This window comes from Uloborus diversus, unplaced genomic scaffold (assembly GCF_026930045.1).
Source record: "Uloborus diversus isolate 005 unplaced genomic scaffold, Udiv.v.3.1 scaffold_12, whole genome shotgun sequence".
Lineage (NCBI taxonomy): Eukaryota > Metazoa > Arthropoda > Arachnida > Araneae > Uloboridae > Uloborus > Uloborus diversus.
Window position 1 is genome coordinate 7,340,800 of NW_026557876.1, and position 27,145 is coordinate 7,367,944.

The window sequence follows — 27,145 nt, forward strand, 5'->3', positions numbered from 1 at the left end:
TATCAAATCATATGTTAGGGGGGAAACTGCTTATTAGTTGAAAAAGAATTTCAGATAAACAAATATCAATCTAGTCGTTAACTATATTAATTTACTTGCTTTTGGAATGATTTAATTTATTTATTTTAACTTAATAATTATACTTTTAATGTAGATAAATTTAGGATTTTAAATGGAAATAAATTTACTTTTCACAAAAGACACAAAATACATACACTATTTTAAATTGGCATAACATAAGAATTCCAAGTATTACAATTAAAACATTTCAACCAGATATTCAGCATTTGGCCGATTATCTGGTCACATTTGGGAATTTCGACCAAATATTTGGTATTCCGTTATTCGCAAAATATGGTAATAGGTGCATCCCTATGTATTTACTAGTGTTGGGCATAATCGAGTTCTCATAATCGAATCACTCGATTATTCAAGATCATTCGAGAACTTGATTATCACGAGTTCTCGATTATCAGATCTCAAGTTCTCAATTATCACCAGTTCTAGATTGCCACATCTCGAGTTCTCGATAGTCACCTTGAGTTTTCGACAGTTGCCTCAAGTTCTCGATTATCACAGATTGAATTCTCGATTATCACATCCGGAAATCCCAATTCAAAATAATCCAGAAGTCGATCACTCAAAGATTCACTCGAGATCTCGATTGTTAATCACTCGATTTATGAGAAGTAATCGATTCCCAAGATCTCGATTATGTCCATCACTATTATTTACACATACTATCTGGATTTTCAATTACCCCGATTGCCTTTGGTCCCCGTCGGCCTGGATAAACGAAGTTGTACTGCAGTTCATAATAAAAATCCAACTTCAAAAAGTGGAGAAGAAAAACAGAAACTTTATGTATAAACATATTTTAATTGATATAAAATAAAATATCCAACACCTGTGTCATATAAATGTACATATATAATCCAATATCTAAAACCGGCTTAGTGGAATATATTCAGCTAAAATAATACAAAAATAGTTATAAAATATCACAAAAATAAGTATATATGCAATCAATAATAGTCTGGGACGGGAGCACAAACCACCCTCACAAAGTCGTCATAGTTTACATATCCGTTAGGAGAAACATTGGCTTCTCTGAATATACGATCCACTGTAAACAAAACACCTGCATTAGTTTAGGAATTGGAATCAAAAATCCTGCTTTTTATGGTAATTCTTAGTGTAGGATTAAATTAGTGTATTATCCCACATTAGCCGGCATGCCGGAAAAAAGAGAGGTTGACCAGCATGCCGGGAAATTTGAATTCTCCGGCAAGTCGGATAGGTCAAGGTTTATTTTGCAACCAGACAAAAGCAGATTCCACCATTCAGTTCCAATTGTGTATTGCATATATGTAATACTAGTGGCACCCGCACGACTTTGCCCGTAATAGAAAAATTAAAAGGTCTTTTGGTGTGCCTCTATATTTACAAATAATGTATGGTGAATTTTCTCGCCAATTGGCTTGTACCCATGTTACGGTTCCACGTTATGATAATTTCGTAATTTATTCGTCCATCTTATGATATTTTTTTTTCTTAAAATTGGAATAGAAAAAGAACAAAATCGAATTTTCGAAAAATCGCTTCGAGGTGCACACCCCCATGCTGCAAACTAACTTTGTGCCAAATTTCATGAAAATCGGCCGAACGGTCTAGGCGCTATGCGCGTCACAGACATCCTACAGACATCCTACAGATATCCTACAGACATCCAGACATCCTCTGGACAGAGAGACTTTCAGCTTTATTATTAGTAAAGAAGTGCTAGTTATTTATGGTAAGTCATTATTAATGGATTTAATTATACGCCAATAAAGTAATAAATTGAGAAACAATCACTGTTACTGTGAATTGTTCATTTTCTTTCTTTACTAATAATAAAGCTGAAAGTCTCTCTGTCTGTCAGGATCTCTGTCTGTCTGGATATCTGTCTGTCAGGATATCTGTGACGTGCATAGCGCCTAGACCGTTCGGCCGATTTTCATGAAATTTGGCACAAAGTTAGTCTGTAGCATGGAGGTGTGCACCTCGAAGCGATTTTTTCGAAAATTCTATGTGGTTCTTTTTCTATTCCAATTTTAAGAACAAAACTATCATAAGATGGACGAGTAAATTACGAAATTATCATAACGTGGAACCGTAACATTGACACAAGCCAATTGGCGAGATACGAAATTATCATAATGTGGAACTGTAACATGGGAATAAGCCAATTGGCGAGAAAATTCACCATACATTATTTGTAAATATACAGGCAAACCAAAAGACCTTTTAATTTTTCTATTACGGGCAAAGCCGTGCGGGTACCACTAGTTTTAAATAAATTACTTTAGGTTCCTTTTAGAGAGGCGAGTTTAATTTTTAATTATTGAATAGCTATGATAAATTCTTTTAGCACTGCCTTAGGGGCAGTAACTTCTTTAATGTTTGTTTAGTTTTAATTAAATTTTTATAAAGATATTTGTTATTTAATATTTTTCTTATTAAAATAACAAATGACATTATGAGTTAATATTTTTTCATAAAATTAAATTGTTTATTAATACTAATAAGATATGTATAGAACTTAAGCTGAAGTATTTTTATAGTATTATTTTTTTTCCTAACCTCGATTTTTTTCAGCAAACTGGAAAGGACCAGGCAAGCGTTATTGAAAATCTGGTGACCCCCGAAATTTGCGACATGCCGGCTAATGCGGGGTAATACGGTTCAAGTCATAAAAATTCTTAGTGGAAGAATTAATTACGTAATTAAGATATGTATTAAATGCTTTTGTTAAGTTTTTTAAAAAATTGGCCATTAATGAAAAAAGAAGTAATAGAACACATTAGTTTTTTTTTCAAGTTTACAAAGTTCATTTTTTTGTTTTTAAACAAAGTGCAAAGGAGTCCATTTTTCCACCCCATTGCTAATTACTTTTCTTCCACTTTAAAAATCATTCAATTCATTTTATTACTATTCTGCTATGCTAAGCACAAAAGTCGTATCTGGACTTTTTATCAAAATTATGTTAAGGTCACCAGGCTGTTCTTCAGGGCCCGACAAACTAAATTTGAGGCCCTAGGCCCACAATAATTTGGAGGCCCTCTGAAGAATCTATAGCGAAATACAGTGGCTGATTTATAAGTTTGAGGCTCGGAGGAATGCATTTTTGGCTCCTTTTTGCACATCACAGAACTAAGTAAATCATTTATTTGTGTGCATTTATGAATCTCCTTCGGGGCCTCTCATAATTTTGACAGAGTAAATTCCCTGCTGGCAGAATGAATAAAACCTCTCCTCTAAAGAAGTTTTTTCCTATTAACAAGTCATTACTTTTCTACTATTATTTTAAAAATATGTGTCTTATTTTTAAAGTTGTAATGCTATACATAAATCTTCAAGTAATTTGGGGCCCCTTAGAAAGATAGGGGGCCAGGCCTAGTTAGCCTGTGCGGTAATCAGGCCCTGCCGTTCTTTGTCACCTATTTCACCTAAATACAATGTTTTTGGTCATTTGGCAATGAGAAATACTTTTTTAAAAAATCTGAAAAAGTTGCCTCTGAATCAAATACATGGAGGCGCAAAATTTTAAATGGCAATTTCTTATTTTGAACTCGGCTGCAGATATGACTTTTATGCTTAGCACAGCAATATTAACATTTTCTTTTTCCTTTCTTTTTTAATCTTCCCCAGTGCTTATTAAGCATTAAGGCAATTAAAAGAAAAATAAATATTACAACATTAAGCTGGACAAATTTGGAGGGTGCTTAATATTGTATTATTTTCTTTCTCTTTTCTGCATAAAGGTATTTCTTTATTTCTTATTACGACAACGGCAGCTTTGTAAGCGAAGACATTTTTATTAATAAACAATTCAAAGCCCATAAATTTTGTAACTGAAATGAAACAAGAAGTTTTTTTTTCATATCGAAAATGGTAAACACAAAGGTGAAATTTGCAAAAATTCCCCCAAGACAAAAATTGTCAAAATAGAAAGGGGAGTAAGTCCCAAATTTCATTTTCAAATAATAAATAAAAAGTTTGAACACAGAACAAAAAGAAAAGTGTTCCAAAATAAACACACAGAAGAATTATGGAGCTTGCTTAAGAAATAAAAGTAGTTTCACCAGTTGTCTCATTTCAACCAAGAATAGTGATGTGGATCGGGTAAATACCCAGCGGGTAGGTAAATACTTTTTAAGTATTTACCCGGGTATTTACCTAAGGCCTGGGTAAATACCCAAAAACTGGGTATTTTACAAAAATTGCAAAAAAGTGAATGGGATTTTTTTTTTAATCTAAATGTGAAATAATTGGTAAAACTGATAGATACATATATGTATTACACAGTTTATAATATTTTTTTATTGAAAGACTTGATGAAATCATGAAAGAAACATATGGTGAACCAAAGAATCTTTCTTTTCAATGTCATAATTGGAGAAGTATAAGCAATTCATTATGAACTTCAGGATTTCAAAATCACAATCTAGGTTAGTCATATCCAAAATGAAAAAAAAGGAAGCATGAGGGATGTTTGGAAGAATAAACTGAGAAGTTATTAAGACTATCGTGTTATTTATTTTATTGATATTTAAGTGATAACATGGAAAATATAGAAACAGTTTTCACATTAATAAGCAAAAAAAAGCAAAATATTCTTTTCTGTTGCCTTGCTCATTTGCATTTGCTCCCCTGTAGGGTGGGAAGGTAAATATTATTTGGGGTATTTTTCCGAAGGCAGGGTAAATCCCCTAATAATTGCGCATTTTGCAAAAAATTTTTAGGTGGTATTAAAAGGTGACTATTTTCTTTTTTAAACATAAATCCTAAAAAAAAAGATTAAAAATTTTAAATGTTTATGTATATTACGTGTGTGTGTGTGTATATATGTGTGTGTGTGATACAGAATACACCTGAACAATTGAACTAAGTTTGGAGGAAATTTCTGCATAAGATATAGGTAAATAAATAGTAATAATAAATTGAGCGACATTTCGTTACATTTTGATGTCATGCAGGGACATATTACTGGGTTATAAAAGACTAGGACCTTAAAAAATTGATGTTTGCTTTTTTTGTAACCAGTTAATCTTTTTACTTTTTGTAGAATGGCTTTTTATATCTGAAATTTGGCTATCGACATTGATCAGGCATATCCAACACATTTAATGTGAATATCATACTAGATTGCTAAGCTGTTTCACACAATAATTCTTTAAATATGTGATCAAAATACAATTTTTGGGCAAAAATTTATTGTTTTGTATATTGTTGGTTGTATACAGAAAAGTATTTTAGTCGAATATAAATTTTTGAAATAAATACCCGGGTATTTACCCATTTTGGGTATTTACCCGGGTATATACCCTGGGTATTTACCCCTACCCGGGTAATAAGTTATAAATATATACCCGGGTATTTTACATCACTAACCAAGAATAATTTATTTTTTATCATTAGGTAACAGAGAGTGGTTCTTTGTTGTAATCATGCAAATCAAAGAAAAAAAAAACTTATTTGTCTGAATTTTCTCCATATTTAGCTCATTCAGATTATTTTTTTACTTTCATCCCTTTCCATCTCAAACTTTCTCAAAAAGACTGAAATTCGCTAAAAGACCGAAAACTTTCATTACTGCCTTTGAAATGTGACATTAATTGTGAAAAAAAAATAATTCTTTACAATTATTTTTAACAAATTAAACATGACACGTACTTAGGAACTCCTTTGACAAAGTAAGTTATGATAACGCACAGCAAGACGAGCAATGTTTATTATGCAACTTAAAGACATAGCTCCTCCAGACTGAAAGAGTGGAATGCACTACTTAAAACATGAAAGCAAAACGTAAAATCATAAGCTCCATGATTCCATAATCATACATAGACTTAAAACTAATATTCAAAATGACAAGCTCAACAGCAGAATATTTGATATTGTTCTAAATAGAAGTTCTAGCTAATTGAAAACCAGGGTTGGGAAAGTTTTGGACACTACAATGAAAACCATGGTTTTCACCGTCCTGTCCAAAGCCTCTGTGTCCAAAAATGTCAGAAAGCATCCGAAACTGTATTTTTAAAGCAATAGTATTTTATTTTGTGAGAAAATATCAAAAACGGAATAAAATGTATCAAAGTAGTGTATTGTATTGAACATTTATTCAATGTGAACATTCAAGTAGATATATTTATAACTTATTTATGCAGCCGATTTTAATCTAGCTACATAGAAGTTGAAGTCTTGATTAAAAATTTCAATTTAAGTGCATGAGTTAATTCATTTATTAGTTTATTTTTTAAATAAGAGTAACCAAATTTTCTTTTACTTATCCATGTGTGAAAATGAAATTGTTCAAATTATAGTGCAATAATTGACATGAATTTTCAACTGAAGGAAAAAAATATATAGGTATGTTTGATTCTTTTATAGCTTTGTGCAGATTTTCTTCTGGTGCCATTTCATGATCTAAAACTAAATTACCACCAATCTACTTTAGAAAAATGCGAATAATTTGTTTCTAAAAATTATCAGCCTACTCTAGTTTTTGTGTCTTGCAGTTGAAAGTATTATATTAAAAATATGAAATAAAAAAAGAAGTAACATACATTTAAAATATAAGTGCATACATTTTATCCTCAATTTATTGTTCTTCAATCAATGATTGAAGACTAATATCATGATAGACAAATTATTTTTTGTTAAACTGTTATTTACAACTTGTGCAGAAACCATTAAAAAAAAAAAGCTTTTTTTGCATCCAAATATTACGATTAATAGCACTCCTTTGAGTTATAAATGGAACTAAAATTAGTTTTCTTGGGAGTGCTGTGAATTTTTTTTATGACACTGAAGACACAACTCTTGCATAAGGAAGTTTTGATGTAACAAAGTTATTGGCAATTTTTTTAAAGTAAAGTATTTTTTAAAATGAACAATTCAGAGAAAAATATTACCAAATACTCATTAATTAAAACTTATTAATACTTATACTTATGCATTACAAATGTTGCAGTAAATACGAATTGATTAGATTAGACCCCTTCAGCTTTAGCTTTCTTTTCAACAGTTTAAGACACTTTCAGACACTTTTGGTCAGTAACTGTAAAAAAAACCTGTCCTGTTAAAAATGTGCTACAAGATACATACCAAGTCTGTTGAAAACAATAAAGGGCTGTTTAAATTACAATAACTCAAAGATAAAGTTTGAAACTTAAAAGTTGCGAAGAAATCTCCAATTCTGCTTGTTTTGTTATTTACAAGCTAGATGGTTTTGTCAAAGCAATTTTTTTAGTTCGTTAGAGCCTCAGAGAGGAATGATCTCAAATCTCAAACAGCGGAGAAGTTGTATGAAATTATATTGCAAACATTAGAAGCACAAGCAAAAGTTTTTGAAATGTGAAAAGCTGGTTCTGATGCAGATTTGACAAATAGAAATCTATGTTTTGAGGAGTGTACGCATTTTGAATAAGATCAAGATTAAATTGAAGCGAATAGACAGAATAGAAGACCATCAGCATCAACTGATGATGCTAGTCAATGAGTTTGAGCAGACTGACAATTAAATTAGAAAACTAACACACTATTCTTGTGGATTCACATAACATTTTGACCAAAAATTTGACAAGATGACCACATTTTGACCAGATGAGTCGGTGCTTTTATTCCGGAATTCATGGAACCTCCACTAAGAGATATGCTATTTAAGTCTTCAAATCAGACCTAAGCCAACGGGATATACAAGGCTTGTTTTTAAAGTAAGATCCGTTTAGAAATAAAAACGGAACGAGTATAGATAGAGCAAAGACAGTTATTTCACAAAAATCTACCACCCTTACGCTATACTTTGACATTGCTCCAGTAATTTTCCAAGCATTTTTTATAGCGTGGTACAGGTTTTTGTATACCTATTCGTACAAATTTGCCGCCTGTGTAGACGACCATGAGAACTCCTACAGGGCTTTGGCTGGGACATTTTTGAACATCTTCTAGTCTGCCCCTACCTCGCTCGCAGCAACTTTCATTTGTTTGGGCATCTAAAGTCTTTCTTAGGTGGTCTGTGGCGCAACAGCAATAATGAGCTCAGAGAACATGTTATCCCATGGTTCACTACACAGGCGGCAATTTTCTACGAATAGGTATACAAAAACTTGTACCACGCTATGACAAATGCTTGAAAAATCACGGGAGCAATGTTGAAATGTAGTGTAAGGGTGGTAGATTTTTTTTGCAATAAATGTCTTCGCTTTATCTGTTCTCATTCTTTTTTTATTTCAAAACGGACCTTACTTTAAAAACGTCCCTCGTATTTATTACAAAGTCACTCTCTTAACTATTACTGGCAGAGAAATGAGACCCCAATATCCACAGTAAATGATTTTCATCTTGATGTGTAGTATGCTTCTAAGTTATCAGAAAAATTTGTATGGGGAGGTTTCAAAAAGAAAGTTAACTAGAAGTCTGGTAGGTGGGCAGACTCCCTGTTTGAATAAAAATCATGCTGAACAGGGTAGGAAATAAGCCGTCGCAGTTTGCGATTCAAAACATAAAAAATACAATACAATATAAATTGCCTCAAAAACTTTGTGGCGCAAAAAAAAAAAAAAAAAAAAGAAATGTGAATGACAAAACTAGATGTCCATGCATTAACGATTTTAGATGACTGTTTTTGTTAATAAACTGGGTACAAATGGTTTTAATATTTCTAATAGTATAAATTTAATTTTTTTAAATTTTCATACCCTAAATATTCCTGTATTTGTAGAGACCCATTCGCACCAGCTCTTCTATTTTGTAAAAGATAAGCAATAAAAATTTGCAGCTTAAGTCATTGTTCAAAACTTCCTACATGCACACATTAAACATTACATTTCTTAAGACTTTGTTTTCTTTTTTAAAATGCAATTTAGCAAATATTGTAAAACTGTTCCTCAGTTTCACAGAACCGCTCCTTAATATCAGAATTTGAGAAGCAGAACTGCTCCTCAAAATGCAACACTTATTTCTCACACAGATGCTGAGGATAACGGAGATGCTTCGAGTTTTTAAATGATGCTGATGTCCACTAACAGGGCAAAACGTCAGTTAGAAGTTGGCTGCATCGACAGAAACATGTCCCATCAATGAAGCAAGAAATGTGATAAGGTTTAGGAGGTATTGCACCAAACCCTCCTTACAGTCTCAACCTCACACCAAGTGACTTAAATCTCTTTGAACTTACAAAGAAACACTTGGAGGTGCATGGAAGAAATAATCATCCAAGAGTGTGAAACCACATCAAGATGACTTGCCGAACCACAGCAATGCTTCTGAACTGCTGACTTCCTGGGTGTCTTTTAAGAAATGGAAATCACTTGGTGCTAGGTCAGGATTGTTAGCAGGTTGGTACAATAGCTCCCAAGGCAAACACCTTATTGTGTTTCATTGGCATGTTTCCGTCAACTCAGCCATTTCTCCCCGTTAATGGATACCCAGATCCATCCATTTAAAAGCAATGATCATCTCCATTATTTTCACTCGACGTTAAATCCCGGTTATCACAAATTTGCCATTTCAACTGCGCTTGCTCGCGGACTTAGCTGATTTAAAAAATCTCGCTAAAATTACAAACATTTTAAATTTATTAATAAATATGAGATGGTAACAGATAAAAATTAGAAATCACAAAGCTTTCTCTGCTTTAGTTTTTAGGCCTCGGTAAAGATCGAGTTTTGCGTCTTTATTACTAATGGATTCGGTTTCTGATTTTTCTATCAAACAAAGGCCCTTTTCAGGGCTAAATTTTTAACCTCAGAAGAGCGTATTAGAATTTCAGCATCACTTCTAATACAAAGCCGAACCCTCAACCTAAATAAAAATGTATAATACTAAGTTATTTACGCCTGACGTAAAATATCCGCAAAAGACGGATTTCTGTACTAATATTCCAATCATTTTTGAAGTATACAACGTGTTTTACATTCATGTTAAATAAATATTTCCAAACTAATAAATATTGAAGTGTCATTTTTGTCTTAAGATGATCAGTTATTCATATCCGTAGTTTCATATAATATGTCACGAAATCGCTGTGAAAATATTCTAATCGCATTCATTAATTTGGTCAGCCTAAATATATACAAGCAAAACGAAATCTAAAACAGAAAGCGCAAAAAGCGAAGTCCGCGCGCAAGCGCAGTTGAAATGGCAAATTTGTGATAACCAGGATTTAACGTCTAGTATTATTTTCTGCCTAATTTTTATTCATATATAGAATCTGCACACCTGCCAGAGCTCGTTACCTTACTATCTGGAACCCCTACGTATTTGTTCCAGTCAGCAAGAAGCGGGAAAGGAGCTGTGAAGCATTTTCAAGAATAATGTCAACATAGATCACTGAACAAAATGAATTGAATTACCCTCTTTGGGACTCAGCTTTTCTCCCCACAACAGAAGTATGTGGCGCAACTCTCGGGCAGGAATGCGCCCAGTTTTGCTTTTGTCGCTAGCACGGAATGCCCGCAGGATTTCTTGTGGAATATTTTCTCTCTGGCTATGATTGTGCATTATCTCGAGCATGTCGGCAAAAGATATCTTTCCATCTGCAATTGAGAGCACATATGTCAGTGCCGAAATCACCAATTACACTGTGCAAGACCTCAAGCAAGGCCGCCAAGACGGGATTTAGTTTAGGGTGGTTCAAAAAAAAACTTTTTCAGTTACAGTCCAGGACAAGCCCTATTTTTTCTAGACTAACTAATAATATAATGCTGTAAAAGTTTGGGCTTCTTACTCAAATTTTAAGAGAGTGCTCAAAGCCCCCTCCATTTAACATTAGCCGTAGCATAGAAAATGCGACAAATTTAGAAACATTTAATTTCCTCAGCTGCTTTTTTGTAAATTATTATTTAATTGCAATATATATTAGGGTGGTTCAAAAAAACTTTTTTTTCAGCTAGAGTCCAGGACACCCCGTTTTTTTACACTCACTAATAGTATTATGCTGTAAAAGTTTTAGCTTTTTACTCAAATTTTAAGACGATGTGCAATGACAGCTTCATTTAACATTAGTAGTATCATAGAAAATGCCAAAAATTGAGAATTATTCAATTTCCCCCCGCTGTTTATTATATGTAGCATTGTTTTTTCAGTTCAATGTATTTATTTAACCCCCCTCCACATACTTATGAAGTTTGAGGAAGGGAAGGGGTTGAGCACCCTCTTTCAGTTGAAATAAAATACTTCCAGTACATTACTATACACAAGTATAAAAAGGTTGAGGGGGGCCCTGTTATCTAGGAGAAACTTTTGTTTACATGTATTTTTGAACCACCCGAATGTACAGGAAAGAGAAATTTCCTGCATTCTGGCGATTTGAAAATTTGAATTTTATTAGAAAAACTGTGCTTCATCAAAGTAGATTAAATAGCACTTATTTTTTCCCGAAAACTAATTTTCCTTTCAAAAATCGGGAGCTCATCTTAAATACTAAACAGGAATCTAAATTTTTCTCTAGTACTTAGTCATTCTCTTGCAACTATAACAAAACAAGGTTTCAAGAATTTTGTATTTTTTATAATTTGATACTCAGCAATAAACAAATGGCATCACTAATCATATCTTAATATTTCTTTGATCCATGATCAGTAATATTCATACATGATTTTTTTTTTTTTTAACATAGGGAAAAAAATGAACAGTTAAAATAAATCTGAATCTCGGCAGCCTTGACTTAAGTACGATTTCCCAGACAATTAGCGATTCAAAAGAAATTTACTTAACAATGCTCCCTAATTTTTAACAAAAATATACCTTAATTTAGAAAACTCATAAGCAAAATAAACTTTAACAGACTCTTAACTGGAAATTTTTTAAAGCAAAATCATAAAACATAATTTTTCATCCAGACCAAATTTAAGTTTACTGATCGTTAAAGCAAAAAGTTGATATATTACATAAAAAAGCTTCAAAAATTTAAAATTATGACTCCTCTTTAAAAAATAATTACCACTAATATTAATTCTTAGTGGAGCAAATACATTTAAAGACTTTAATTAAGAGAAAAAGATATCTTATAGCCAGAAAGAAGATAAGTCCACTTTTGCCATAAAAAGTTCCTAAAACTTTATAGAAAGTAAGCATCATCAGGTATTGGGGAAAAAACTAGTCAATTAACAGGACAGAACGTTACAATTTCTAAAATTGGCATTATTAACAGGGCCACATGTTCCAACAACCAATTAGAAAAGTCCAAGTGAGAATTTATAATAATTATGAACTGCAGTGTTTCTATTTGGTTGTTGGGAAGTTGGATTTAGAAATAAATTTCAAAAGCTACCATTAATATGCACAGGTATGTAAAAACCAGGGTTCGTGATTTTTTTGATTAAAATCAGATTTTTTTTTAAAACTTTTTTAACTTGTTCAAAAATTTGTAATTACAGTTGGCTCTCTGTTTAACGACTTTCCCTATTTAACGACGGTCCCTTTTCACGGTTCGAGATGGTCCACTATAGTGTTCAAAGCATTCTACTTAAGGACGATTTTTTGTGGTCCCTTGAAAGTCGTTAAACAGAGAGCCAACTGTACATTATTTTACATTTATAAACAAAAGATATTTCATACAATAAATGAATCCACTCAACTTACTTTTAAAATTAAGATAAGTTTTCTAACTATTCAATAATATTTTAAGATTTATAAATACATTATAATGATTTGATAAGAAGTGATTTTTTTTTATGAAGTTAAGATATTATAATGCAGTGTGGTTAAATTAAGGGTAATACATTCTAAAAATGCAAACTTATTTTATACAAGTAAAATCAACTGATTTTAATTAATGATTTTGGTAAAAAATAACTAAATTCAAATCAATTGATTTAAATCAATGATTTTTTTTTTAAAAAAATCACTTGATTTAAATCATTATTTTAATCACGATTTAAATCAAGCTGATTTAAATCAACGAACCCTGGTAAAAACGCAAAGGAATCTAGTTTTCAAATTCATGATATTAGAGATGTGCATAACTCTTATTCCACATAAAATTGCCATTTAATCAACCATTTTGTATTTATCTGATGAAAACTATAAATGCAAATTTTCAACTATTTATTTATAAAAATTTACAAATATTTAAAGGAATTCAAATCATTTACTTTGTTTAATAAAATCCTTGGTTGATAGTTTTCATTTTAAGAAAGTACACAATTATTACAAAATGTTTCAATGCATGGATAGAAAGCATTGTTGCTAAAAAGTAAATGGCACTTTTAAGAAAATGAGCAGAAATAGAATCTATAAACAAAAAATATTTTTTAAGCAATTAAGTTCTTTTCATACTTTGAAAAAAGAACTGTTTAAAGAAACAACCAATAATTTTTGCCAATATTTAAGTAGGAAAATGTAACTACAGAATAAACAATTTTTGAAGGGTTTTAAAGTAACAAAAGCTATTTATACTTAATTACGACTGAAAGCATAGTTTGGACTTCAATACCTGATGCTGTGGTTTCTATAAAGTATTAATGCTATTCTTTTCACAGTTTGAATTTGTAAAATGAAAAACTTGCCAGTCATCCCAAACTCACTTTTCTCTTTGAAATACTTTTTCAGTTCTGTGATAGTGGGGCTCATTCCTAAAGATCTCATGATGATGGTTAATTCGTCCAAACTTCGAATTTGGCCACTTCGGGCATTCAAATAAAAGCAATCACGAAACTCTGAAAAATTGCAAAAGGTTGTTCATCCTTATATTTTATGAACAAAATAACACCACTCCCCTCATCCAAAATCCTTTTCTATTTATTGCATGCCTAAGTGAGCTATTGCCACATCTACAAAGTACAATTTTACAGAAAAATATATGTTTCATATTTTAACAAATTAAATCGGGCTGGTGTAACGACGTAAACATGTTAAAAATTACGATTAAAAAAAATAACAATCCAAGCCAGCAAATACTTAGTAGCTGGTTATAAAAGCTGGATATTGAAAAAAAACGGGAATAATAAATAGCAGAAAAATTGACAGATGAAATATAATTATGTTGTTCTAACAATTAATAGCATACAAAACAGGAATATTATACAATAATTAACATTCTTCTAGATATTGTGATATACACACATATTTTACTGTAGCTCTTTGTTAGGGTGGTTTGTTGCATTGTTAACAGCTCTTTGTTGCATATATTTTATACTCTTTGTTAGGGTGGTTTGTTGCATTGTTAACAGCTCTTTGTTGCATATATTTTATACTCTTTCTTAGTGCCACCTTTTCAAATCTTACCACCAAATTTAATGAAAGGTCATTTCATAGTACATATTTTAGAATAAATGTAGTCTATAACATGAGACACATTTTTTGGCATAATTAATTTACTCCTTTATTAGCACATTGTTTTAACTTGACTTTGTATGTAGGTAGGACAAACTCAAAACAAAATAGATTGCTACTCAAACAGTAAATAAAGTAGTTTATGGCAAAAAAGAGTCATGTTATGAACTCTACATTTCGCTCACTTCTTTCAACAACTTCATATCTCAAAAACTGTGACTTTTCAGGAGAGCAATTTTAAAGTGTTAAGCTAAGACAACACGTCAGCGTCTATGTCGTATGATTACGCGGCATGTAAAAGATTCCTTGGGCATTTGTTTGGCTTAGAATTCCATCAGCAAAATTAAAATTCCTTGTGCAATTTCGCATCGAAGAGAGCCCAGGTGCCTCCATCTGGTGTACACTGGGCATCAAAAACTACTTGTCATGCATCAGTGCTTTAAAGGTGGCACATGAAAGACTGATACCTTGTTGGGGAGGGCACTAGGTCTGGTTATGGCCAAATGACCTCTTGCACAGCCCTATTGAAAAAAAAAATAAGACAACATCTCTTAAAGACATACAGGGTATTTCTGAATTCTAGGGAAAAACTTTAAGGGGTGATAGTATACATCAAGTCGAATAATATGAAGCAAAAACTGAGGATCCCAAACATTTTCCAAAGGAGATAGGCGCTATTAAAGTTTGGGGTACAAAATTTCAAGTGATCATAAAAAACAGAAAAATTTGTCGATTAATTCGCGGTTTTCGCAAAAATACGCTACTCATTCATGGCATTCTAAAAACAAGCATAACTTTAAATAGTTTATTTTTGAGATATGACATTCTTGAAAGGAGTAGCAAAGGAGTAGCTCCTTTTCGTAGCACTCCAGTAAAAAATCAAAAAGTAGGTAACAATTACTTCTCAATATTTTATAAGACCAAGGATAATTAAGCATGACATATATTTAATTTACTATTAATGGATTAAGGAAATCTTGGTTCAGAAGGTGAAGGCCAGAGATTTTCCAAGAAAACAAATTTCTTCAAATATTTTGTTCAGGAACTTTTATTGAAGTTCACATTTAAAAGGGGTTTAATATATCCTCGCCTAAGAGCAACAGTAAGACATTTAACCCCAGGAATAACACTAAGATATCTTACTGTTGCTCGGAGGCGACGATATACTAGTTCAACACCACTTTATTTTACATTATTACTTCATTATTTTGGCACTGCCTTCCTGATAAAAGTTTATCGTTTCCAATATAAGTTAATGAATTAAAGGTTGTAAGGTGCTGCTGAAGCAAACTTGAGGAGAAAAAAAAAACTTAAGTAGCATTGTTTTAAAAGCACTAAGAAGGTAAACAATTATCTATTTCAAACAAATCTAAGAAAGTTCTTCTGCCTTTATATAGGAGTTTAGTAAGACCTCATTTGGAGTATGCTGTTCAGTTTTGGCCGCCTTATCTGAAGAAAGATATTTTTGTATTGGAAAGGGTTCAAAGAAGGGTAACTAAATTAGTAAAGGGACTCTCAGATTTAGATTATGATACCAGACTTAATAGGCTTAACATGTATAGCCTGGAGCAAAGGAGAGTCAGAGGGGACATGATTCAGTTATTTAAATTTATCAAAATGAAAGATGTAAATGGATTAAATTTTTGCGGGGAAAGGGGTCATTGTTTTAAGCTATTTAAATCTCAGGCTGACTTGGAAATCAGGAAAAACTACTACTTTGGCAGGGTCGTGGGCACTTGGAATAGCTTACCGGAAGAGGCGGTAATGAGCAAGGGGGTGGATAGCTTTAAGAGGGCCATTGATCTTCATTGGGGACTAATAAATTGACTAGGACCAGCCTAGCTGGGCCCAGAGCCTGTTGCTGGTCGTCACATTTGTATTTGTATTTGTATTATAAGAACTAGACTATTTTTCCAGCAAGCAAACAAAAAAGAATGGATGGGCTGTATTCAGCCCACATTGTATTTAACAAAAAGTACCTACACAAAATGACATCTAAAAAAATATAATACAGTAAAATCTCATTACAGCAAAGATCAATGAAACTAAATACTTAGTCTTTCAACAAAATTTAAGTTCAAACACATTTTGATTGAAATTGCATCGTTTGATTTCCATTACAATGAAATTCCTGTCACAACAAACCAAATTTGTAATTTGTTTATTGAACTTCTTATAATACAATTGTTTAATTTTATTATAACAAGTTACTTTCAATATTTTATAAAATAATACAACATTAGAGTTGAAACAATATTTCAGGCAGGAAGTTGCTGGTGATGCCTGCTTTTGCTACAAAAAAAAAATACTCTTACAGAAGAAACCTTTCTTTTTTCTGCCACACCGATTATACTACTGAGGATATATTAGTCAAAGGATTTTTTTTTCTTGGTACTACAGCCGTGTTGACGTGGATTTTGTTTTACTAAAATATGGCAAAGACCTAAACATTAGTCAACCCTTGTTCATTGCGGTTAATCTGTTAAACACATGACCCTAATATTTGAACTTCCGCAAAATAGGATTCTTTACTAAACAATCAAAAGTTTTCCTAGTTAGAGTGTATTAAACTTATTTATGACGGTTTAAACACTTTTTTTTAGCGGTAAGTACTCTCTAGACATAAAATAAAACCTTTCAGTCACCATTACACTGTATTATTCAATATTACAAAAAAAAGACATGAAAAATAGGCATGTAGGATGTAATAAATATAACATCTGTTATTATTGGGTAATAATCTGCACACACACACAACTCTTACACACTGACCTATGAAACTAGTTCAACTTGATCGATAATAATATAAGTGTAAATTAGTGGTAATATATCCCCCCCCCCACTTTTTTTCAACATTCTACTCTTTTTAAAGGTAATAAAATACTGGTGGAAGAGCAAGTAGCTGAAAACCATATGTTAACCTATTAATTCCTTTTTGAAATCAGGAAGCAATACCCTAATCCTTTTTTCAGCGATTTAATAATTCGGTCAGTACTGAACCAACCTGTGAGAGTTGCTGCTTACATCATGAAAATGTTCACACCTTATGCAATCGTAAAGTGATAGGTTTGGACACCTTCGGCCTTGATACAATCAAACAATAGAAATCCTCATTAAATTCAGCTGCTGATCTCTTTTAAAGACTCTTGCTTGGGGATTAGTTGATTAGCACAATGGATTTCTTGTTGCAGCCCTTGGTTCAGTTGAGCTTATCTTTCTCTCATTTCATTTCGTAAAAAACTATTCAGTGCAAAATTCTGTGCTGTGGCAAACTTTTTACTGCTTTTTTGCAACAAGCAAGCAGTTAAGATTAAAATTAAAACACTTTGCTAGAAAGTAAATATGCTCATGACACTAAATAACAGGTCGGAAAAAAAAATCTTTTTTTTTAAAATCAAATAAACCGGATTGTTTTTATTTTAATCAGATTTATTTGATTTTCTTTTATTATGTTTACATATTTTTTGGAAAATGTGTGGAACAGTTTGTTATAAAAAAATAAACTTCAATGTATGGAATATTTTACTTAAATAGTTAAAATCTACACAAAATATTCTATTTAAATTTCAATATTTATTTCTATATTTTAACTTAAAGGCACTTTTTTTTGTTATTGGATAATCCAAACTAAGTAAAAGGAAGTTTTAGTTAAAGGAAGGAACAAATTAAATATTGTTACAAATTCTCTAAATAGTAATTATTTTTGTGATTAATTTACTGTAATTCAGCTAAATTTGGCATTTATTCTATTATCTTTCATTTAAAATTATCTGAGTAACGTAACCTGTAAATAGTTTCTTGTAATGTACATACAACCCCCTAACATTCGACTGAAGTATACGTTCCCCCTAATTTTGAACAATAAGATTTGTGAATGGAATTAAAAGAAACTATGAGACATTTGTAGGATTTTCTAAATATTTCTTCGCCTGGTACAAAACGCCAGGCGTCTTGCGAATGGAGGAGTCTGTTTGTTTTCTAACTGTGGATTCTCGCTTTCAGCTGGAAGTGTGTATTAGCTTTTGCGCTGTGTTATTGCGTATTTTGATGTGAATATGTGTGTGATCGTTGAGTTTATGGAGTTAATTGATATTTGCCTAATTGCTATGGTTAATTTAGCAGTTGCTAAGGATATTTCTTGTATATAATTGGAAATAAAGCTCCTGTGTTTTCTCAAGAACTGTGTCGTAATTTAAAGAAAGTTTGAAGTTTCAACTGAACTCGTAACAATATTTAATGTGAACTTTTTATTAAAAGGAAAAAAAATCATAATTCATACAAAGTTTTTCAAGAAAATAAATTTAATTTCAATTTAATTTTAATGAGGATTTAATTGTTCCAGGGTTGGCTTTTTGCCGGCAGAAACTGGTTTTTGCCCTGTCAGTGGCAGAAACTGGTTATAACCAGTAAAAACCGGCAGAAACTGGCAAAAACTAGAAAACATTTTTAATAGCTCTAGTAATTACTTAATGACAGGCAATTAAGTAAAATAAAAAATATAACTCCATTTCGTCATTGCAAAAACTTAATATAATAGTAATTTAATAATTAGTGTAAAAATATGTTAAATAACAAGACTGACATTTCCAAAGCAAAGTAAAATGTATCACAGTTGAAATTGCTATGTGTTTGAAATTTTAGCCTTGTAATGTTGTAAGTAACAAATTTTTCAGTTTGTTTATAATTATTTTGTTTGCATTCAGTATAAAGTGTAATACATCAAATACTTAAATAAATACAGATTTTTTTTATTTCATTAAACTCTAAAATTCAGGAACTTGTCATTTTACACTTAATATAACTGAATAAAGCTATTTTCAAAGAGCTCCTGCTGCTGCAACTTACTGTGCTGATTTAGCGAAAAATGCAATAATCGAGTTTGAAACGAAATATGACTGCAAAGTATTATCTCTAGTAACTGATAATGAACACAAGATGGAGTTAATGAGGAAAATTATTGAAGAAGAAATGCCATCTGTTACAACTTATAGGTGTTCAGCTCATTACTTAAATCTTCTTGTGGACTGGATATCACACCAGATTCTCTTATTAAACATGTGGTTTCAGTCCAGAAATATTTCAGAAACCATCACAGGCAAGAAGCTTGGCTAAAGGAGTACCCAAAAGCTGCGAAACCACACACACCTTGTAATACACGGTGGAATAGCCAGGTGGACTGCTTAGAGTCGTTTATAAAGAATCGCCCATATTATTTACAAATACTAGAAGAATATGAAGATGATATTCATGACAAAGGTATTGTTCAGATTATAAATAATCAGATGATTCACAAAGAAGTTAAACACTTACTGCTGCAGATAAAACCTGTTACTATTGCTCTGGATTCAGTTCAAAAAGAGAACTGCTCAATTGCAGATGATTGCGATGTTTGGATTCGTTTAACAAAAGACGCTCTTATGTGTGCTTTTGAAAAGGAAGTGATGCACAGATTTAATCAAGCAGTTACTGATAACCATTAACTAGCCTATATGCTCCATCCAAAGTATTTTGGAGTAAATTTATCATGTAATCAAGAAGAAAATGCCCGAACTTCACTCACAAATATTAACCCTGATTATGTACCTTATACCATAGCTTTACAAAACAAATTGGCCCCTTTTCCCGAAACCAATTTTTCCAATCAAGTTATAACAACTACTCCAGCTACCGCATGGTGGTTCAGTTTGAAAAAATGTGCTATAGATGAAAGTTTTGTGAATCTTGCTTGTTCTTTGATGATAATGCAAGCTAGCTCTGCTGGGATTGAAAGAATCTTCTCAAATTTCTCCTTTGTGCACAACAAATTGAGAAATTGTTTAGGTTTAGAAACAGCGTCAAAACTTGTATTTTGTTACAGGCTGCTGCAGTGTGAAAACAATGTAAAATTTGATTTTGAATGGTGATAGTGTTGTAAATAAATTGTATTTGGATTAATATTTAATTATTTTTCTTATACATTTTCTATTGTATGTCAGGAATTGCATTTCTGTCATTTTTTGAGTTTCTGCCATAAATGTGGCAGAAAGGGGTTTTTGCCATGCCGGTTTTAACCGGTTTCTACCAGCGGTTTTTACCGCCTCGGCAGAAACCTGCCAACCCTGAATTGTTCGTATAAAAACATTAGTTGTGATGCTTTGTTTACTCCAAAATTGTTACGAAGGCTAGATTGAACAAAACCAAAAGATAAAAATTGTCTTTCTATTCCAGCAGCTGAAGCTACGGCTGTTGTTATTTATAGTATATAAACTGGATTTCTGGTTCTGTGATGCTCTCTACTTTCCATTGTATAAAATGAACCCCACCAGTCATAATCTGTCATTGTGTCTATTATTTTTATTGATCAATGCTGATTTTTAAAATGGGCCATTTCTTGTTTGGAGATTGGCTACAATGCTGACAAGGAATGGACATATCTTTGCTAATAATAAAGCTGAAAGTCTCTCTGTCTGTCAGGATTTCTGTGACGCGCATAACGCCTAGACCGTTCGGCCAATTTTCATGACATTTGGCACAAAGTCAGTTTGTAGCACGGGGGTGTGCACTTCGAAGCGATTTTTCAAAAATTCGATTTTGTTCTTTTTCTATTCCAATTTAAAAACATTTTCCCAAGCAAAATTATCATAAGATGGACGAGTAAATTACAAAGTTATCACAATGTGGAACTGTAACATGGGCGAGCCAATTGGCGAGAAATTCATCATACATTATTTGTAAATATACAGGCGAACCAAAAGACCGCTTAATTTTCTACTACGGGCAAAGCCGTGCGGGTGCCAGTTTCTTTAATAAATGCCAAACCTTATTTTCATCCACACTAATTGAAATTTCATTTCGATTTAAGACAGAGAGGCTTAATAACTGGACGTCTTAGACTTTTTTCAAGCGCGTGAAATGCAGATCTCTCACATTTTAAAAGAAGCCAAATTGTTGGAGCGCATCTAGCTGAAAGCAAGTGTAACTGAAACATCTCAATTTCTTGGTGTTTCTAGAGGTACAGTATCTAAAGTCATGACAGCATACACGCAGCGCGGTAAGACAAGCTCCGCAAAGCAAAATAGTGGACTCAAAGAGAAGCTTAGTGAAAGAAAACTGCGGTATTGAAGACGATTGTACATAATGTCTAAAAAGCGAACAATATCAGCAAAAATGACCAGTGAACTCAATCACTATCTGGATTCACCAGTGTGAGTGATTCGAGTCAGAAGGCACCTTTATCAACAGAACATTTATGGCAAAGTAGCGATTCCCAACACACTTGTCACAGAGTGTTTCCATTATTTTGATAACTACCTGTATATATATATATTCAAATATAAGCCCGTTAGAATAATAGTGCACGTCAAGAGATTTTCCAATTTAGTTAATGATGGATTTTGGTTCTCTTTAGCTTTGCTATTAAATACTAGGTGCACAAAAGAATACTAAAATGCATTGATCATTAGAAGCACAGAAAATTAATTTACAAATCTGAACAGTTGTTCAGGTGAGAATTATAGTCAGTATCTTATTAAACTGATTGAACTAACGGCTAGAACTATTAGGCACTATGCGTTAAAAAAAAACGCACTTTTCTATTAAATGGTATGTGACTCGGTGCATTTTTAATTTGTTAGGATTTTAATTTATTTATTGCTATAGCAAATTAAAAAATTTTGTAGCTGACGATATTCAACAGCTTTAATTTTTATATCACAGGGTTGCCAGATAACTATATATATCCCCAATTGCTTTGAACAATTTTTTTTTATTGCTAGGGTAGAAAGCAAACAAGTAGCCAAACCAAGTAGCATATACTTATTTTATGAAGAAGTACCTAATAACATCGCTTTTGTTATTGTGCCAACAAAATTTTAGCGATAATGCGAGAAAAGACCGCAGAAAATTTATTACTCAGAACATTCTTATCTACAGTCCACCACATCATTCTATATATTAATACATGAAGTCACTATACATCCGATTTTGGACCAAACAATTCCGTCACAGGTAAGTCCGTCTCTGAATAGTCGAATGACAGAACCGTGTCCAAGGGGAGGTTTTTGGGGGGCCCCCTCCAATGGGGGCACAAATAATAAGCAAAGAACAAATGTATGTTTCACTTTTATTAATTTTAATGTCAAAATTTGTGTGCAGCGCTACTTTAAAAATAAAAAATAAATAAAAAATAAACGAGCTAATGTGTGTATCACATGACTTTCTTTTACCCCCAATTCAATGTCATTTCCCCATTACTGGCAATTTTAATGTGATTCAATAGTTTACTCTCTAAATATCACCAACAGTGGCCAAATTGAAATCAGATTTAAAAAAAAAATCATTGCCAAAACTTGGCGACAAAAAGACTGGCTGTATATCGCAGGGTTTCTGCTACGGTCGCATTTTTCGCATAATGCGAAAACACTACCTGAATTACGAAAATAAAGCAATGCATTTTCGCTTTTTTGCTCAAATAAAAAATAAATAAATTTAAAAAAAAAAAGAATTAATGTATGATCCTAGACAGGAAGCAGGCATAGCAATAATCAACTTATTATTTTTTAAATCTTAGCTAAGATGTTTAAACTACAATTAAGTTCAATAACTGTTAGTCTTATCCAGCATTATGTCCCCCCAATAACTGCTTTATTAGGAGGAGGGGACTGCAACGTTCTAAACACCAATTGTGTTTTCTTTTTTTATTTTATGTTTTAAAAAAAATAGCTGTTGTACTTATTTCTTCAAAGATGTCACAGATGAAATATGAATTGTATTTTCAACTGGAGATGAAACACACTGAGGCATATATAAATATATGAGAATGTGTAACATTTTACCATTTTGCTAACATTTTCCCCTCAATTTTAGCTTTTATGCTAAAGAACTTTTGAACCCAACCCAAACCCTGATATATCGCCAAGTGTCCGCCAAATTATAACATCACTTAAGTTTACATCGAAATTAACAATGATTTTCCCCCAAAAAGGGGCAAAAGACCCCTTTAGAAACACCCGAATGCAACCTAAATGGGAGGTGCACAACTAGACCCCACTAGGAGTCTACGTACCAAATTTCAACTTTCTAGCACATACCGTTCTTGAGTAATGCTTAACTCGGGAATCGTCAAAATGGAAATTTCGCGTGTCTATACGTTCTTAGGCACTTATCCACATGTGGTTGAGTCCAAAGAAAACCTTATCATTCATTCAGGGGTGAGTAAAATGTAAATTAAGGTCGATTTTTGAGTGAAAATTTTTTTGCAAATACAATACTTCGTTTTTTGAAAAAGGAAGTAAAAAGAAAACTCTTTCCCTGAAGTTTTTTAGAATGTACAAATGTTAGGGCTTTTCTGGCAGGAATAATATTTTGGAAAAAACTACTGTAGAATAACATCTCATTGATTTGTCAATACAAAGTCTTACCTAACTGCATTAATATTGCTTATGCATCATTGATTGTGTTTGGTAATGTAACTTGCATCTGCAGTAAGTTCTTTCTTGTTCAGTTTATTAAACATAATTTTTCAGAATGTAAAACCTGATATACAATACAAGCTGCATTATAAAAGATTCTGTGGACAGTTTTTTAATATTAATTTTAATATACGGCATAGTAAACAGATTTTATTAAAAAGAAACGCACAAGGTTTTCTAAAGAAACTAATTAGGTTTTATTAAAAGGAAGCGGTATACTATGGTCACTTGTGCAGCAAAAGTTATCCTTTGGAGGTAGGGAGGGGGCACAGCAGTGCTTACAGGTTTAGAAATGCCATATTGGGGTCGGAAATTTTAAGTTAAAATTAAGTTTGTGACGAATTTAACCCACCCCCCTCAGATAAAGATCTATCATTTTTAAAACCCCTCCCTTTATGAAAATCTGGACACAAGCCTGTCGAAGGATGCTAAAATGACCCATTTTGAGGTAAATGCAAACTTTAAAAATATGCAACTACTTGTTTATTTTCTTTTTTTACCACATATGCAAATGTCCCATTTCCAGAGGAATAAAGGGTCACCTAAATATACCAGGTGTCTGTCCAGGATCTTTCACAGGGTCCTATTTTTGTGAATTTAAAAAAAAAATATTGTGAAAATAAAATCTTTATGTGAAATTCCAAAATGTAAACAAAAATGTATCCATCAATATAGATTAGATTTCTGATTTGCATAGCCATTTATCAAAAAATGAGTCCATGAAATGTTCAATTTGGCCAATCGAGATTTTGTAAGGAATCCTTTTGGTTAACCAGAATTTTGTGAAAGGTCCTTTTAACTATTTATAATTTTCTGAAGGGCCCTTTTTAACGAATTAGATTTTAGTGAAGCATCTTTAAAAGGACCTACAATTCCTCTACCCAGACCCTTGTATACCATCACTCATAAAACAAGGGCGCACACAGGGGAGGAGCTAAAACTGATAGACATCGGTAAACGATATTCAAACGCGTTCTCATTCCTAATGTAATGTGATGTAAAATCGACTTTAACTCTTAAGAAACTTGTAAAGTTTAAGTTTTAGGTTGGAATCTATTGATGCCCAATCATATGCAAATGAGGCATGCTCTAGTATAAATAGTGAACGATTCCAATCGTTCTCTTACTTTTGCGTTTGTCAGTCTCTTTGTTGTTAGGTCCATTTGTCAGCCTCTTTGGTGTTAGGTCTGGTAGGTGTTGGGGAGTTGTAAACTCCGCCTCCGCTTACGGCCAGGGTTTATTTTTATTAACTTATTTTGTTAGTTTATTTATTTTAGTTTCTATGGACCAATAACTTTTTGGTAAGCTTTTAAACAAGTTTTTAATGTTCATTTCTTCACATTGACATTAATTCTGCATCTTCCACTGGTGGTATTATCTCTGCTTGTATAAGCACATAATATTGTTGACTGACTTACGGAACTTGGCCTTTTCGTTTACCTATCGTAAGTTATCAAAAACATCCCACAGAACAATTGGCTTTGAGATATAATGCTAAACCGAGCACGTTAATAATAAACATCATTTACGGACGGATCCCTTTTCCTATTGCCACTGGAAGAAATTTTGGCTGAGCCGACCATATCAGAAAAGAAAATAACGGAATTATCAAGAAACCATGTTTCATTTTCAGCCATCATTGTGGATTACACAACCACATTTACTTTTAAGTAAATAAATAATCAATTACAAGTACTTGTATTACATTTTTGCAATTAAAATACCTCTGACAAGTTTGTACACTTTCAAACCTGCAAATGCCTTTTCAAGCTTCAATAACATTTTTTAGAGATAGCAAATTTAAGTGCATCATTCAAAATTTGACAGAAAAAAAGTTTTAAAGTACTCACCATCGATGTCTTGTTCTCTAAAAAAACGGGCCTGTAAAAGATTGATCAAAAGATCAGTTTTTAAATGTTAAATACTCATTTGAATTATTTGCAACACAAGATTAGTGTTAGCATAAATTATTCATCACATACTGAAAAAATAAGATCAAATTGATTTTATATTCGTGATAACTAGTAATGGCTACAGATGTGTGAGGGCTTAATTTGGCTTCCACATGAGGATACTGTCTGTCATTTAGAGTTAGATGACATGTGTGAAACAAAAACTACAAAATCAAATTAAAATGCAATAAAGAATAAATTGATAAAACAATTGACAAAGTGCAGACGTCTTACCATTTTTGGACACTTAAATTAATAGGATCTTAAACCCGCTGACTTGTAACCAAAAACGAAAATTAAGTACAATAGGTGAAGTTACAGTTACCGGCCATCGGGTTTAACTCCACTGCTAGCAGATGAGCCACTTATTTGGAAACCGAAACAATAATATGGCGCTTTCAATCATTTAATAGTTTAAATGCATTTTCCCAGACAATCTACGTCAAATCTTTTAAAGAAATGCTTCTCTTTCTAAAAAAACATTGGAAACGTTTTTAAGTCTATTTTTTTTTAATTCCCTGCGTTTGTCAATAATGAAATAATTCAATTTGGCAACTTCTTTTCTTTGCCATGGTGACCAGTGCGTTTTCGATCGGAACCTTTTAATAGATATAAGCCTATGTAAATATTTCTTTGCTTTTATTTATTAGCATTAGATTCCTTGTGTTTGTTCTTCAAATCCAAATATTCTCAAAATTTATTTCATATTCCCTTCCTCTGTACCGTTTTGATCTGTTCATTAATGAGAAATTGAATAAAATTTCAGCTTGAGAAAGAATATAATAATCCAACCCAAAAATTACCGATTTCGATAAAAGGACAACTTTTTCAATTCTTCATCTCTAGATTGATTTTCTTTGAATGGGTCAACATGGAGGCAGTGGGAAAATATTTCTGAAATCTTACTTTTAACTTTTTATGTAAAAAAAATCTTCCTTAATGCGTTTAGTTTGTGATGTTTTGTTCCCCAAACTTCAAGTTCAGATTTTCAATTAAATTGAAATTAACTTTAAGCTTCCTTTTTTAAAAAAAAATCTATTTTGTAGTTGAAAAAAGAAAAAAAAAAAAATCTTACAGCTTTGGTTTTGTTATAAGATATGTAACACATCCATATTCTTCTTTTGCACATCATTTCAAATTTTTCCAGGTTGGGGGGAGGGGGCACAGCATGTGTACTCAATGCAAATTTTATCAGAAAACAAAAAAACAATGCAAATTTTATCAGTAAACAAAAGAAACAGGACCGCTTTCATGTACATCAATTTTTCAAAGTCAGGGGAGCAATACCACCCCTCTAAATGATGGGCCTGATTTTTTTTTTTCATTTATTCACATTTTTCAATTTTTTAAAAAAAAATCAGACCAGTTTTAAATTTCAAAATGCAGTTTAGCACTGAAAACTTTATATTATGACACAGCTCAATG

At 32.2% G+C, this 27,145-nt stretch overlaps 1 protein-coding gene across 1 annotated transcript; it reads right to left on the reverse strand.

The window, feature by feature from the left end:
* Positions 1-856: 856 nt before the first annotated feature.
* Positions 857-26,019, reverse strand: LOC129232398 (calmodulin-like protein 4). The gene is made up of 5 exons (XM_054866543.1): positions 25,955-26,019; positions 25,619-25,649; positions 13,572-13,703; positions 10,398-10,580; positions 857-1,126 (listed from the first exon to the last, which is right to left on the reverse strand). The coding sequence occupies exons 1-5, from the start codon at positions 25,955-25,957 to the stop codon at positions 1,026-1,028; spliced, it is 450 nt and encodes a 149-aa protein (XP_054722518.1). The 5' UTR covers positions 25,958-26,019; the 3' UTR covers positions 857-1,025.
* Positions 26,020-27,145: the final 1,126 nt, after the last annotated feature.

Coding starts and splice junctions, on each gene's coding strand:
- LOC129232398 (XM_054866543.1), bottom strand. Junction 13,704..25,618: donor TAGAGAACAAGACATCGATG/GTGAGTACTTTA, acceptor GCAATTTTTCAG/AGTTTCGTGATTGCTTTTAT. Junction 10,581..13,571: donor AAAGTATTTCAAAGAGAAAA/GTGAGTTTGGGA, acceptor TCTCAATTGCAG/ATGGAAAGATATCTTTTGCC.